Source organism: Toxotes jaculatrix, chromosome 3 (assembly GCF_017976425.1).
Source record: "Toxotes jaculatrix isolate fToxJac2 chromosome 3, fToxJac2.pri, whole genome shotgun sequence".
Lineage (NCBI taxonomy): Eukaryota > Metazoa > Chordata > Actinopteri > Toxotidae > Toxotes > Toxotes jaculatrix.
The window spans coordinates 5893741-5909827 of NC_054396.1; the positions used below are offsets into that span (position 1 = coordinate 5893741).

The 16087-nt window shown below is 43.0% G+C and overlaps 1 protein-coding gene across 1 annotated transcript in view; it reads left to right on the forward strand.

Moving 5' to 3' along the window:
* Positions 1–16087, forward strand: part of shq1 (SHQ1, H/ACA ribonucleoprotein assembly factor) — a 34261-nt gene that overhangs the window by 2703 nt on the left and 15471 nt on the right. Inside the window, exons 4-10 of the mRNA XM_041035038.1 lie at positions 2312–2440; positions 2576–2736; positions 2861–2973; positions 3063–3160; positions 8635–8792; positions 9334–9387; positions 15428–15551. Of these exons, the coding sequence (XP_040890972.1) occupies positions 2312–2440; positions 2576–2736; positions 2861–2973; positions 3063–3160; positions 8635–8792; positions 9334–9387; positions 15428–15551 (837 nt within the window). The remainder of the gene's footprint in view (positions 1–2311; positions 2441–2575; positions 2737–2860; positions 2974–3062; positions 3161–8634; positions 8793–9333; positions 9388–15427; positions 15552–16087) is intronic.

Genomic DNA, 16087 nt, shown 5'->3' on the forward strand with positions numbered 1-16087 from the left:
TCCCTTCCACGGGTTTGCTTTTTTTGTGTTAGTCAATGTAATGACTCAGTAACAGGTAGAAGCTGTTTTCCTGGATGTGCTTGTTTTGAAAAACTGTTGTCAGAATGTACTGACCTTTCCTTCAGCAAAAAACAAAAAAACAAAAAAAAACAGTTTTCCAGGATCTTATTTGTAAACATACAGAGTTACACACACACACACAGACCACACTTTAGAAGTGTGGGGGCCATGCATGCAACAAAGGTCTTTGTACAGAACTGAGCAGGGTAACAGTTAAATGAGGTTCTCTATAGAACCTCAGACTGGTGTAACTTGGCTGGGTTTCGTGCCTTTATTGGATCAACTTTAAGATTCAGCACGCGTTTTGTAAGTATTAACAGTGATGATAGATCAGCATCACAGACATGAAGTTCCGTCCTGAGACTCACCACCGAGCCACGCCACACCATGCTGAGCTACGATGACGTGCTGAGGAGGTGTCTGCACTGTTCATTAGTGTGAGGACTGAGCGCGGCATGTGTGAATGTGGCCTGCAGCTGGGATGTGTGAGTGCAGGTGTGTGATTTGCATGTGGTATGTTATTTTTAGAGAGTGATTCTTACAAGTTGGTAAACAGAAATGTCAGTTTTAAAAGCATTTGAAAAGTGAAACAGTGACAGATTTTAATGCTCATACATATTTGGTGAAAATGAGAATATTTACCTCCTGTCGTTGGTGCAAAGCAAATCTTCATCTTATTTCCTGATTTAAAATCATGGGCTTGTTTGCTTTGCTTTGTTTTAGTGACCAGTCACACTACTGCAAGACCCTGAAGCATGTTTCTCATAGCAGTCTGTGACTGATCCCCAGGGTGTCTTTAGTTTGTGCTTCAGTCAATCAGCCCGGGTAAATTAACCTACTGATCATGTTATTTCATCCCATTTAAAGGGCCACTGGAACCATCTGTAACATCATAATGATTACAGCCTGCAGGCTGCCTGTGATATCCCTTTTCACAGTGACAGGGAGCTCATACAAGATTTTCTTCAAATATCTAACAAGCAAATGAAACATGATAATGACTATTGGCATGACACTCACTGATGTCTATATGCTACTCTCTGTCACCGTGATCCGTCTTTGACTTTCTGTTGCACATAATCAGTTGTAATGAAGTTGTCTTTATGGAGACGTCTGCCTTATGGACTCTGACACCTCATTGCCCGTCTGTCAGCATGGCCCCAGTTAACACGCTGTGTCTAAATAAGCCTGTAACATCTGCTAATAAAGCGCCGCTAATGAGTGTCCTTGTTTAGACTTATAATGAGCAATCATTAAGATCCCTCTTTCAGGCTCTCCATTCTGCAAAGCCTGCAACTCGAGCAATTAGTCAGCTTCTATCGTAAAGCGCTTGTAAGCTTTAACACTTGGGTGCATTGAAATTTTATGAGGTCTTTAGACGGCCATCAGATTATCTCCGTGGTGCAGGAGAATCACTCTGATTCATCAGTCATGTGTTGCCTGTTCGGTAAAGCAACTACTTAATTTTGAAGTACTGCATGTGCAGGTGGCCTGATTTATCTGCTGTTGCTCATTATAAACAGATACTTACTTTCAAATTCAAATGTGTGACTTGTGAAAAAGTGATCAATCCGCAGTCTTTTTTTTTTCTTCACGCCTTAAATGAGTAGGTTAGCAAACTACTGTGATCAGTCTGTCACGTGTTTCACAGCTTTTCTTCTCTCACATGTTGTGAAACGTGACTGTGACATCTTTGACATTATCACGCCACATCAGTTTATAAAGAGCGTTAAGTCATTTCTTTGATTCAAACAACCTCTCGCGGTGAAGATGGTCATGAAGTGTTTTTGTGTGTAACTGTGGGCTGTACAGAGATGTCACTCCTCTGTAAACTGAACGTGGGATTGTGGCTGCTCAGTCCTTTTCTGTGGACTTTCAGTCAGTGACGTCAGACCTGTAGCAAACACTGTCACTGCTGCTGACTTCAGTAGCTGGTAGCTCGGTCCAGGTCTCGTTAATTTAATGAATGATATCATTGGGAATTATTGTTATTTACTGCTTGGAAGTACTGAAAATAATGTGATATAATAAATAAGTCTTGTCAGTATTGTCCCTACTGGTTTTCCATCATACCTACATCCTCTGCCTGGTATGATCGTGAAACTTGAATTAAATTAAAATCTGTCCTAAATTTAACTAGGTGAACCGTTGAGAAACCCTGCGTGTATTAATTAACAGGCACCTGATTTGTACAGAGTGATGTTAAAATTACAGGACACCTGTAATTTTTAAATGTCCTATCTTGCTGTAGGTCTTTTCACTCTTCGGGTCCCTAAGGAGACAGCTGGGCAGCACTTTGAAGGACTTCAGATGCTGACAAGTCTCCTCGCTCCGAAAGGCTCCCGTTCAGCAAAACCATTGATTGAGGACTTAAGCTCAGGTAAGTCAATTCTATACATAGGTTTAACTTGTTTGTTAACTGAAATCGATCACTTGGACTATATAGATTGGAAAACAACACAGGCATGTATAATATTGATCTACAACCAACCATAACGTCTTAACATTTAAAAAGGACCCAGTGACAGTGTAGGAGATGATGAGGAGGCAGATGAAGAAGAATTTGACTGGCAGGTTGAGCAGGACGTGTACATGGAGAGCTCTGAGGAGGAGATGAGAGCCCTGCAGAAATATGGCTTTGGCAATCAGAGGTCTGGAGTGTTTGCCAGATTACAGGTAAGATCCGTGGATAAAGAATCGTCCCCGATCTCTGAAATGAATGTGATTACAGACAAAGCTGCTTTTTGAATTATACAAATGGAGTGTGTAAGAGACCACGATGCTGTGAATGTCCTGACAGGAGGAACTCAGTGATGTGATTGATATCAAGAACCCAGAGGGAACAACAGCAGCAGAGAGGAGGCAGGCGAGGCTGGAGGCAGAGGCATCTGCTTTTTCACCTGACCACTACCTGTGAGTTTATCAAAGAAAAAAAAAAACCTGACACTGCTGACCTTTTTCCTGGGCTGTTTTTGTCAACTAGCATCCATGTGTCATTGCAGGGCTGATTTGTTTGAGGATGAAGAAATAAAGGGGCTGCTGAAGTTTAGACCATGGTGGGAAAAGCTGCTTCCTTCCACTGAGCAGGAGGGAGAAGCTGGTGAGTTCAGGCTGTCCTGTCATAATCTGTAGACTGTTTCATGTGAATTGTGTTTCTATAATAAATCTCAGTCTAAAGGAAAATAAAAATATAGAAAACATATATCTGTTCACACTCAAAATCCGTCTTTAGTTAAAGTATAAAAGTGTTATCAGCAAAATGTGCATAAGGGATCAAAGTAAGAGTTCCCTCTCTGCAGTCTCCTCCAGAGAATCACGAGATGAATCTGAGAGGTTATGAGATAATTAATTGGATAGAAAAGAAGAGAAAACAAAACAAAGTTCTGCGACACAAATCCACTTTTCCTTTTTGGACTTTTCTCTAATCTTAGACTTTGTTGTGAAATAGTGGATAAATTGATCTTTTTCAGCAGTTTCTTTTTTTTTTTTTTATTAAATCAAGTTTAGTGGGAAAATCACTTTTTACTGGATCTGCAACAGTTTTTTGTAATTTAAGTTAAAAAGGTTGGAAACCACTGATTTAATCTTTACAAATCTGTTGTATTTTATGAGCTTATCGTTTGCTTCTTTAATTACAAACTCTAACAAAGTCTTAATCTGAAATGTGACAACTAACTATAGCTATCAAATGTAGTGAAGTATAAAGTACAGTATTTCCTTCTGAGATGTAGTGAAATACCTCAAAATTATACTCCACTGCTGATCTGTAAGACTGGAGCAGTAGGGTGTATGGAGTGGACCCGACTGCTTTGCACGGTAAACCTGGGTAGAGATCAGGAGAATTTGCACTTTTAAATTTGAAGATTGTGATTTGTCAAGCTCATTTTACACCCTGAAGCTCAGTGATGAAAAAATGTTTTGCACATCTCATCATATTTCACGTTTATTAATGTGAATGAGTAATTGAAGTACCCAACAGAGTAGTGGCTGAAGGCTACCAGAAGGTGGCATGAAGCTGCAAAAATTGAGATGGTAATCATGCATTGTTTATTTTTTAATCAAATTAAAGCACTCTCGTTGACCATTTTCATATTCCCAGTATACCATTCCAAAGCTTCCGCTAATAGTGTTATGAATTTAAAAAAAAACTGTATATGCAGAGATCCAAACAGGAATCTGTTGGCTGGGCTCCATGTGTGCCGGGCACTGACATTGTTCTCTGACAATATATTAATCCCCAAAAGACACATGAGTCTTTTTACTGGCCCCTTCCAGAGGAAGGTCAGAGCTCAGTGTGTCGGCTGGAGGTGCACTCCCTGCCCAACAGCCTCAGGGCTCTTCAACAGGAAGGACGCTCGCCATTATGAGAGACTGAACTTGGACCTTCCCTAATCGCTGCATCTCTCTCTGGTGCCTGTTGTCCAATTTAAAAAAAGCTCCACTGCTGACTTTGAATGTGACAACTCAAAAAGTGCCAGCATTTCTTTCTTCTTACTTTTACAATACTTTTCCCCCTAAATGTAGGTTTTATTTTTGCAGTCATTTCGTATCAGTTTCAAATCAGTGGCTCATTTACTTAGATTGAGACATGCTGCTTGTTGGCTGGAGCCTCCCTGCTCCGTCTCTCTCTTCAGCCTCTTGTACAGGAGTGATAGCTTGTGAAGCCTCCGCACTGCGAGAGACTACTTAATTGTGCCATCCTGCTCGTCTAACAGCCTGCTAATTCCAGCACTTCCACTGTTTAAGCGGGCGCATGGCTCGCAGCCATATCTTATGTGTAGTGCATGGGTGCTGTACGCTTGAGAAAGGATTTAGATTAAACAGATAGCATTATCACAGGAGGGAGTGCTGTTGGTCGCGTCTCCACCGGCGCGACGGCCCCGATCGCTGACGAGCAGCCATCACTCAGCAATGTAGAGGCCATTAGCTGCGCTCTGAGTTTAGCCTCTGAAGAACATTACATTTCCCTCTAGCTCCCTCGCCTCATTCTGCATTCTAAGACAGAGTGCCTCAGTCGAGAGCCCAGGCGTAGATAAATGGGCCAAATTAAACTTAATGGCTTGATTGACAGGTGGAATAGCATTAGCCTCAGCTGAGTGTGAAGAATAGCGCCGGTCAGGAGGTTTAAGTGGCTCGCCGTCAAATCTCGAAGCCGTGCTTGTGATTTTAACTGTTTTTCATATATTTAAAATGGAGAATTCCACGTGGGTTTGCAGACGTTTCCCCCTCCTTCACTTCTGCTAAGTCTGATATATATGTCACCTGACAGATGGATGCGGTCACAAGTGCTAATGAAGTAGGAGCTGGCCCCTTTGTGCTCTCCAGTGTCAGGGCCAGTGCACTGACAGGCCCCAGCTGCCCACTGGAGGCCTGCATTCACACACTGGTTTGGGCTAAATGGTCCTGACAGCTCAGTCTCTCTACCTGCTGCACTTTGTTATGGCTTAGTTTAGAAATCTGACCTTTGACCTAGAGAGTCTTCTCTTGTTGTTTTAGGCTACTAATACACTACCCAAGTTTACTCTTTGAGCAGACTGCATCATTAAATATCCCTTTGAGTTGTACTTGACACGATCACAGCGTGCACATGCACAAAATGAACCATATCTGCCATCCAAGGTCATCTGTTGACCCCTTCCATTTGTGAAATTCTGGGAGCGTTTTCCAGCCCTCAGCAGTATTTTGACGAAGCATATTTACTCCATGCCATCAGGCCATCTGGACCTGTAGAGAGCAGTGGCGAGCCAGACTGCCTTTCCAACTGGAGGAATTAGGTCAGAAATTAATTTGCAATCAGGAGAAGCCCTCACACACTGTGCGCTAATGCTCCCTAGAATTGATTGGCTCCATAGTGGAGATGAGTGAACGTGGTGTTGAGTACATCTATCAGGTCTGCTCACCTCACCTCACCTCACCTCACCTCACCGCTTTGGCTGCAGTTAATAGAAAATATATCAGCATCATTAGGCCGCTGTGGCCAACTTGCAAAAGAGTGGGAGCTCTGTTTCTGCTTAGATTCAGCATTTAGTTATTGTGAATATCAGTTTTTAGTTACAAAGTCTGAGTGTGTAGTGCAGCATTAGTCTTCAGAACAGATGGTACTCATATCTGCTAAAATCTCTGGGATCATTTTGTGTCAATGATGAGCCGTAAATACGTTTGATCAATGCCAACATTTGGGTACTACATGTCTTTTCTCTTATACTGTTATTTGTAAAGTTCCTGTGCGTCCGTGCGTTTGTGTACTTTGTGTGTGCGTGTGTCTACTTGTAGATTTATCTTTGTGAGGACCAAAAAAAAATTTTGGGACATTTTGCTCAGTCCTCACAACTATCAAGGCCGATTTGAGGGTTAAGGTCTGTTGGTTTTAGGGTTCAGGTTAGAACTGGGTTTTGGTTAGGGTTATGGTAAAAGGCTAGGGAATGCATTATGTCAATGAGTGTCCTTACAAAGGTATAAGCACACGTATGTGTGTTTGTGTTTGAGAGACACTGGGTGCACATTTGCTTGCATATCTGTTGCTTGTGACTCAAGTCAATGTGTTGCATCTGTGTGTTTTTTTTTTTAATTGCATTTTCATTCACCCTCTCAGTGTGTGTGTCTCTGCATGTGTTTGATGAATAGTGTGTGCAGACCGTGCGTGCACAAGCGTGTGTGGCTGTCTGTGTGTGTTCTGCTCGGCTGTGGTCTCCTGCTGCAGCTGCTCCAACCAGGGACTCAGGTAGCGTCTGCAGGGAGCTAAAAACTGACGTAATGCAGCGGGAATCTCCTTCCCAGCAGAGCCGAGTTCCCACTGCAGCCAGAGAGATCGTTCTGAAACGCTGTGTGTGTATGTATGTATAGACTGAGTCCTCCTGCGTATGTGTGTGTGTGAGTTTGTGTATTTGTGTACTTGCTCCAGCCAATACACACCAGTGTGTCTTGCTCATCAGGGGCTCGGTGCAGGGACTCTCCTCTCCTCATGCAGAGAGAGGAATTGCTTTCAGCTGTTTTATAAGCTGCTGGGTGAAAGAAAAAAACAGTTGAGTTACAGCGTGTTCCTGCAGACATTCAGCTCGCCTTTCAATACTGAGCGATGCAGATCGCTTAAATGGGATTGAAGTCTGTTTGTGTTGCCCCATTAGGCTTGCCACAGATCCCCATTAAGCAGATGTCTCTTTCAAAAGGCAACAGTTAGAGAATTTGCAAAGAGCAGGGAAGCAGAGCTTTGGAGATATTTTCATGTGATGGAGCTCTGTAGTTTCTTTAATGCAGAGCTGTTCAGCTGTCAGACACATATAAATGGGATTGGATTTATTAATTTTGTAAATTTAATGTAGGAGTGTTTGACCTATATTGCTCCTGCTGCTTATCAACATCAGTGAGGTGCCGCTCAACAAGGCACTTTGCCCTCAGCTGCTCGTGAATAACAGTTCAATGGCCGACAGTGGAAATACCTTAACTACAGGAAAATGGCCAAGTCTCCTCTTCTTTTTCCTTTTTGTCTACAACACACACACACACACACACACACGCACACACACAACTGTACATCAGAGGGAACATCTGGCAAGGTATATGCACCCTGTAATAGGGTTCACAGATCTCCTGTGATTTTAAAATTATTGCTTCTCTGGACATATTTGTTTCCCAGGATTCCTTGGATTTGTGGAGATTTGACTGAAACACAGAACTGTGAATAATTCATCATAAACTGTAAATATTTTGACTTGATGTTATTCTTTCATATTCATTAGATTATGTGGTAGTAGAGGAAGAATTCCTCTTTAAAATGCTCCATATTAGAGTTGGAAGAAAACCACATGCATCATTTTCTGATTCTGTCTTTTTTTTTTTTATTTTCAGCATATTTTCCCAAATATTGATATCAGTATCGGCCTCAAAAATCCTTGGCATCTTTGCTTCTGGCGCACTCAGAAACAGAATCGCACACATGCTTAAAATCGTGGGCCCCGGCATGTATTTTTTCCCAGGAAAGAGGAGAAAATTTTGGCAAGAATTTGTGGGAAATACCAGGATCTCAGTCTCCAGCATTTAACCGGACTTTAAAAGCTCTGCTTTCTCCATCCACGCTGAAACGTGAGGCTGGTAACACGGGGAGAAAATGATGCGTTTTCAGATTCACTCAGCTCAGTGGGGACGTTATCTCTGAGACCTAGAACGCTAAACCCCCCACTTTATTAAGCTGCTTTTATCCCATCAGTGTTATAATGAGACTTTGTGCCTTTTATCTTGATACATGATGGTTTCAGTATGTAGTTGATGGGAAAATCACTGGTGTGTGTATTTCTACCTTGTGGGTGAAGAGCTTGCTTAAATGACGATAGTTGTCGTTGTGTGGAGTTTGTAAAGTCATACGCTTCTTCTGTCTTTACATCAGAAGAGCAAGTGCACAGAGGAGTGTATGCAACCACCTAACCACCACCACCACCACCTCTTCTTCTCACACCCACCGCTGTATTCTTCTGCACTTCACATGGCAGTTCTGTGTCTCAGTCCTTTCATATTATACCAGATATACCTGTGGTGACTTGAAATTACACATCTAACTGTAAAATTCCTGTTCTCACGCAGCTGTGTCATTCACCGACGATGAGAAGGAGCAGCTGAGAAAATTCACCAACCGCTCCTACCTGCTGGACAAGACGTCCCGTTACCAAGCGTGGCTCGGCCTCGTGGACGTCCTGCTGGCTTATTCCTATGAAGTGCGCTCTACAGAGGGAGAGCACAATGTGAGTGAGTGAGTGTGTGTATGTGTGAAGAGGCAACTCCTCCTGAGCAGCACTTAGCCTTGGATGACAAAGCCCTCTATCCTCAAATCCTTTAGACCCCCTTCCATTTCATTCAAAGCCTTAAGAGATTACCAGCAGATCCGAGAGCTCAGTCCAGGCCTTTGTGTCACTCCTCTAAGGTAGCTGCAGAACGGCAAGGTGAGCGAGGATGATTTCATTGTTAGAGACACTCCACAGCATGCGTGAATGAAATACTAGAGATATTTAATACAGCTGAGCGTTGAATTAAAGCTCAGCTACGAAAACAGACTCTATCAGATGTGACCGTTTTAATTTTCATTTGGGATATTATAATCTGGACAGAGTCCAGAACAAGTCCCCCACTTTCTGTAAACTTGTAGCCTGTTTTATAGTGTGAACAGACATCTGAGCAGCTGCTCTCCGTGCTTTTGTCCAAGCAGAATTTATTGTGCCGTATGTTCCTCTAGTATTTCTTGTCTGTTATTGTTGTGATGATGAGTGGTTCCCTCCTTTCCTGCAGGTGGAGTCACCGTGGACAATCAGGAAACTCAGCGGGACTCTCTGCTGGCTGGAGGTGAGCTAGTTATTGCACAAAGAAATAAGACAAGGGCTGCAGTGAGTGACTTATCTCACAGGCTCATATTGTTAATTAAATAGGGACAAAGTACATCATTAAATGTTACTGTAAATGTGCCGGGCTCATTGAGATCTGTAGTTCTTGGGTAGACTAGACACCCCAATTCTCTGCCTTAATTCATGACACACAGGGATTTTTACTAAGCCTGTTACAAAATCACCATCAGAGGCACCACAGTTTGCTTTCTCTAAAATGTTTCAGCTTAGCAGAGCATTATTTAAAGGCCAGTTTATGTTTCTGTGTAGGATGGACGCTGTAGGTACTTCGTAGCCTACGCCATAGCCCGACGCGTGCACCTTCCCCGAAATGTAACTATACATCACTGTGATTCAGACCACAACAACTGTGACTTGGTAGCATTACACTTCCTCCTGCACAGAGAAAATTCACCCTGCTTCTGCCACCATCAGTTCAGTGGTCTAACACGTCATCTCCTCTGACATCTCATCTCCTTTGTGTGTTTCAGTCACTATTGTTTGAAGTACACAAAGAAATTCAGCACAGTGGCATAGAAGCCCCACCACTAACTATCATTTTGGTGGTGTAATTGCAGAGCGACACGGAGACACCAGTGCTCAAGTATACATGCTCACAGTGTTGTAGGCTACAGCGCTGCAGAGGTACAAACCCAGCAGCAGATTGTCTGAACATTGTCATTAAGATCTGATGGTGGGGCTGTTTTGAGATGTTTCTGGAAAATAGTGTCTTCTGCCACTGAAATTGGAAAATAAGTTTAAGAGAAGACGTAAGTGGATGTGTGAATCCACCCCACAAGAAGAAGACTAGATGTGAGGAAATATTAAATAGCCTGATGTTGTCACTTGAACAAGAAAAAAAAAAACGTTTGTAATAAAATAACAACCCAGTTAATTACCGGCTGCTTCAATCGAAATGCCCTGGACTGGGGCTGGTGAGAGCCATTAACAGTTCGGAAAAATAAGCAGGAGGCAGCTGCAGGAAAGAGAAGGGTAAAGTTGTGTGGAATCAAATAACTGTTTTTTTTTTTCATTGCTGCGCCTTTATCTTGACTTGTGGTGCTGAGCAGAGAGCTCTGGTAACGTTACTTTATAACGCATCTTTTAATTTGCGTGTCTCTCTCGCTGTTTCTCCTCTCACTGCTCTCACTCCCTCTGTGCGTGTCCACTGAAACAGCTGCAGATTACAAACCTGCTTTTCCCAGACGTAAAAATTTTGACGCAATTTCATCAGCTGCCAGTGGTCGGCCTGCAGTGATAAATCAGGTGCTCGGGGTGTTTGTATAAATATCCATTCCTTCCTCACATACAACACTGTATTTTCAGCAGGGCTGCTCTTGTTCCATTTTACAGGAGCCAAACCATGGTGCTGTCCTTTAGTAAAAATAAGGACAAACTCAGTTTGACCTTTTAGTGTCTTAAAAAGGGCCACAGATATTTAGTGACCATCCCCAGTAGTGTGGATCTGCTTCTGTTTGACTCCGTTCACATGTCAGCATTCATTCTGTATGTTATTCATTCGTGCCTCCTCTAAACATTGCCTCTGGTTTTATAATGCAAGTGAATAGCAGCCCTCTGCTCTCATGCTTTTGAAACTGGCTGTGGCAAACAAAGGACAGGTGCTCATTAACAGATGGGACTGGTTTCCATCAAGTTACAGATGTGTATTTAGAGCACGTGTTGGCAGGTCTTTTCATCACCCTGCTACAAAAAGTTGAGCGCTCTGCTATTCCTGAGTGCACAACCACGCCTGGAGCATCTTTTTCAAACATGCTAAATATTTTTTTTACCTCTGTTCAATGAAATTTCAGCAGAGCGGGACACATCACCTATTGAAATGGAAAAAAGGAACAAGAACTGTGTGTGTGTGTGGGGGGAGGGGGCAAATATAGAGAAAGTTTTACGGCTGAACAGCAAACACAGAGCATCTTATACTGTGTCATTGCTGTCTCTTATATGCCCACAGTTGAAAATTGGCGTTTGAAATCTGTCCCTTTTAGCATTGACCAGCACTGACTTTTGGAGATTGTAAGTCTGAAGGGGTTCAAACTCCAGCAACATTTTTTTTCAACTTGCCAAAGAACAGCCTGTGAAACAGGATTATTTAATAATGTAAGGACAGGGTACAGTATTGTCAACCTTACTCTGTTATTTTCTACAGTTTTCACGTAGACAAACTTAATAAAAAAAATTGTGAATACATTCAACCTTTAAAACACCAACAATGTGAACACGACTGAGAATATCTTCAAAATACAAAATACAGTAGTTTTCCTCTTTTATTATCCCCTTGTAAGTCTCAGACTTGTGGCTCAGCAGCAGCCATTGAACAACGTTGTGTTGACTGGCTGGAAGGACTGATGTATTATAGCTTGGATGTATTATAAAGTGATTAGAGAGGTGATTATGAGTGTGTGAATGTGTTTCCCACACATACACATTGTTTCACCCCCCCTTTTTTTGTAGGCTGCTGCATTAATGTTTGAAAACACATTAGAAACTCCAGCTGATTTCCCAGACACCAAACTCCATCACTGATATTTGCTTTGAAAGAAACAGCTCAGGTCCAGACTCTGTCCGTGTCACTAACATCAGCCTGTAATGTGAACTACAGGGAGCTGTTAATTGTTGGACTTGGCTCATAATCTGTACAATGGCAGTAACAGGTGTTCCCAATTCAAAGAGTAAATGATAGGTGGTGTATGTGGCCTGTCTGCACACGAAGTGCTGCTAGACGATCACTGTGTATGCATGTGTGTGTGTTTGTGTACTTGTACATATATCTCTATGAGGACTGGAGTCGGCATGGATTTACGGAGTGAGGGTTAGGCATTCAGTTCAGATGGTTAAGGTTAGGGGCTAGGGAATGCATCATGTTAATGAATGTCCTCACAAAGATACAGTGTGTGTGTGTGTGTGTGTGTGTGTGTGTGTGTGAAAATAGCAATTTAAAAATAGGAGTGTCCCAGTGATTTCTAACACCTTAGCCCCTGTCCACAGTAGGGGGAAAATTAAAAAAAAATGTTGTCACACCCTGTTCCATCCGGACCAGTGTTTTTAGATAATTTTCTCCAAGTTTGCTTTCACACCAACTTGCCAGAACAGCAGGAGATGGTCCAGTCTCTCCCTCCTCCCTAGACAGATGATGGCTGCATCTAGGGCAAGTGGTTTAAAGAATACACCATTTTGACAGACAAATCACACTTACTCTCTTTGGTCTCGGCTCATTAAACCTTTGTTCTGTTGCATCCTGCTCTCCATTTTCTCTTATTTTAGTATTTCTGTATAGTCAAACACACATTGCGTAGTCTCAGTATTTAATTTTCAGGTGACTGCACAAGTATATCACAGTGGTTTCATCTCTTAGCTGCTGTTGATCTGTTTATCAATTTCAAGATCACTGCTTTATTCTTCAATCTCCTACTATCAACCTAAATACACATTATTATTATGATTACAATTCTGATTTGTGGGATCTGTTCCAAGAAGACAGTTTACTGAGTAATCTGGATAATGTTGATGAGTAAAACCTCACCTGGAACAGGTCGTTATACATCAGACCTCGTTCCAGATTTGAGGAGGTTTTGTGTTTTTACTCAGCAGAGATATCCAGATTACTCCGTTCTTTGAACAGGGCCTTGCATCGTGAGAACAATTCAGTATATTGATGCACGAAATCATTGATCGGGGGGGAGGGGGGGTATACCAGCGGGAGAAATTTGGCTTCTTAACGTTCATGTGTTGAGAAAAAGATCTCCGGAAGAGACATCGTTGCTAAACGTGTGGCACTGAAATGGAGAGGATTACAGAATCTTTCTTTAAATTCCTTAATGTTATCGTCACCATCAACAGTCTCTACCAGCATCTGAAACTCGTAGGAGAAATCACAAACAGACAGTCACACTTCTTGTGATCGCCACGTGTATAGAGTTTGCTGGTGTGTGGTCAGTGTTAATCAACATAGAAACACAGTTCACCCCTGGATACTGGAACAGTCCTATAGATGTATGTTATGGCTGTCAGTTTCAATTATTTCAGCTTTGTTTCTGTGAAATCATCTTTTGTTTGCACTATAGAAAATAGGCCAGTCAGAGGAGAGGATCAGAGTGGTAGTAAAGTCAAAACTCATTCTTGTTGCAGTAGAAGCCAGAGTTGCTGGATTCATTCACAGCTGACCCAGAAATGTAAAGTGAGTTGATTTAAGCTGCGTGTTGTGTTTTCAGTTTCTTCAGCACCCTGTTGTGAAGCTTCCTCCAGCTCCATCCCATTAGTGGCACATGTAACAGAATTTTAAACTTGGTTATCGGGTGTTTCTTGTCGAAACCTTGGAGTCGTAGTTATCGTCTACCAGTTGTTTCACGCTTTCAGTGGCAACAGTTGTGCATGAACACGTGCATCTGCCTGCACAGATGATGCAGTTGAATAGGTGATCCTTCATTAATCTTAGGGACTCATTTGAGTTCACACTACACTACAGATGTGGGAAATGTGTCCCAGAGCCCCTCTGCTTGTTTTCTGAGTGATGGGATCCCAGAGCGTCCTCATTAGGTGATGGGCATGCACACATGAATCACCACTTGTGATCAAATCACCCAAGACGCGTTTTTGTTGCTAATTATGAACAAGCGAGTGAAGCGGCTCGGAGGAGTTTGCTTTGTTAGACCTTGGCCACAGTTTGAGAGGCAGTACTTTTCCTGCTGTGGCAGTGGAGTAAGGAACAGTCTCCACCTGTTCCCATCCCTATGGGAATCAATAACATTCTGTTGATACCAATGTCATTATCAGTTCTGTTTATCGATCTGATTCTCTGGACGTGTTGCTCGGTTGGGAATCCATAGCACTCGTGTGTAGTGTCAAATACATGGCATTCCTGGAATTGAAGCCCATGTTGTGTGGAAAGATGTTTCACCGTATTGATGGCGTTATCCACCCTTTCTTGAAATGAGTATTTTACAGATGTCACACTGTTGTAGCACTGTCATCATCTTTCTTGACCGAATTTCTCCCTCTCCACTGTGACTGCAGCGTACGCGCATCAGTTTGACGTCATTATTTTGTAACTCGCAACTTTAAAAAAAACATGCTGGCATCACTAAAAAGGAACTGATAAGCTTGGAGGCATTTTGAACCAGTTCTCAACTGGCACTGGTTCTCCATTCCCATCCCTAATTGACAGGCTACCTCTCTCAATCCCCCACTCCCTGCCTCCTCTTCCTCCTCCTCCTCTCCTATCCTTCACTTTCTGCTCTTCAATGGATTCCTCTCTGTCTTTGTCTGTCTGTCTGTGTGTCACTGCTGAGATCAGCTGTGCTTCCTCACTCCATTCTCCCTCTGTGCTATCTCTTTTTTTACCCTCTCACTGTCTGTCTCTCTTGCCTAGCTTATGCCTAACACCCCCCCCCCCTTCCATCTGCTGTATGTTTACTTGTCCTCAGTCGACTGCACTGGTGTGACTGTGAGTCCCCCCCTCTCTCCCCCCCTCCACCCCCCTGCAGCAGCAGACCTTATTTACACTCCTGCTAAACAAGCCCAAGGGAGAGCATGATCCCCAATGACATGCACTCGCAAGCTTGCAGCATATCCTTAACAAGCCACGAAGAAAAGAAGAAACAAGGGATAAAAATCTGTGTTTCTGTCTCCAGGCTCTTTGTCCATTAGTGCGGAGAAAATCTGAGAGTGAAGGCAGTGATTAAAGAGAAGCAGCAATTAACTGGCCAGGGCTGCAGAGGTGTTTAAGAGTTGTGAGCCCCTATTTTGCCAGCTCTATAATTGAGGAGTTGTTAGGAGTAATTAGAATACCAGCGACTGCGATGCACTCCAATGGGAGCCAGATTTCAACCTAAGAAAAAGAGGGGAGGGGAAAACTCTGGCGCCAAAATATATGGCTGAACCAAACCGTTACTCTCAGTTGCATCTTTGTGTTTCTTTGTCTCCTTGAAGAAAAACACGGTCTGGTTTTCGTGCTGGACAGCTTTCTGAGTGTCATGTTCTTTCTTCTGCAGACGTACAGCTCCTTGCAAGACGTCCTGTTGTCGTTTGGACGGAGGGTTTTGTGCTACCCGCTCTACAGACACTTTGCATTGGTCTCTGCGGCTGTTCGTGACACAACTAAGATTTTGCAATCAGGTGAGTGTGGGCAAGCAACCCACACACACACACACACACACACACACACACACACACACACACACACACACACACACACACACACACACACAGAGGCTCATAAACACACATTACCACAGTGACCTTTCACCTCTGCAGAGTGGTTGGGACCCCCCACAGTGTCTGCCACATGTTCATGAGTTAGTAATCATCTGCGTGCTCTTTGTGATTTGGTGCTAAATCAAACGTCTTAGTGTGGATTCATTTCACTCCTCTGTGAACATATGATCATTACTAATTAGTGTTAATTGATTTTGTCCACCCTGTGGTTTCTTCTGAGGAGTGTTTTTATATGTAAATAAGGCTTTGGAGTGTGGAGTCAGACACAGTCTGCTGCCTGCCTGTAAGCAGTGGGACGCGGGTCGATTGTGAGACAGCCTGGAAGTCAGCATGCTTTCGTGGTACATTGCCTGGCAAAAACAGCCTGCTGGACAGACACGGAGTTTGGAGAAAGTGGTTCATGGGCATACTGTGGTGTGTGTTTGAAAGTAATATTC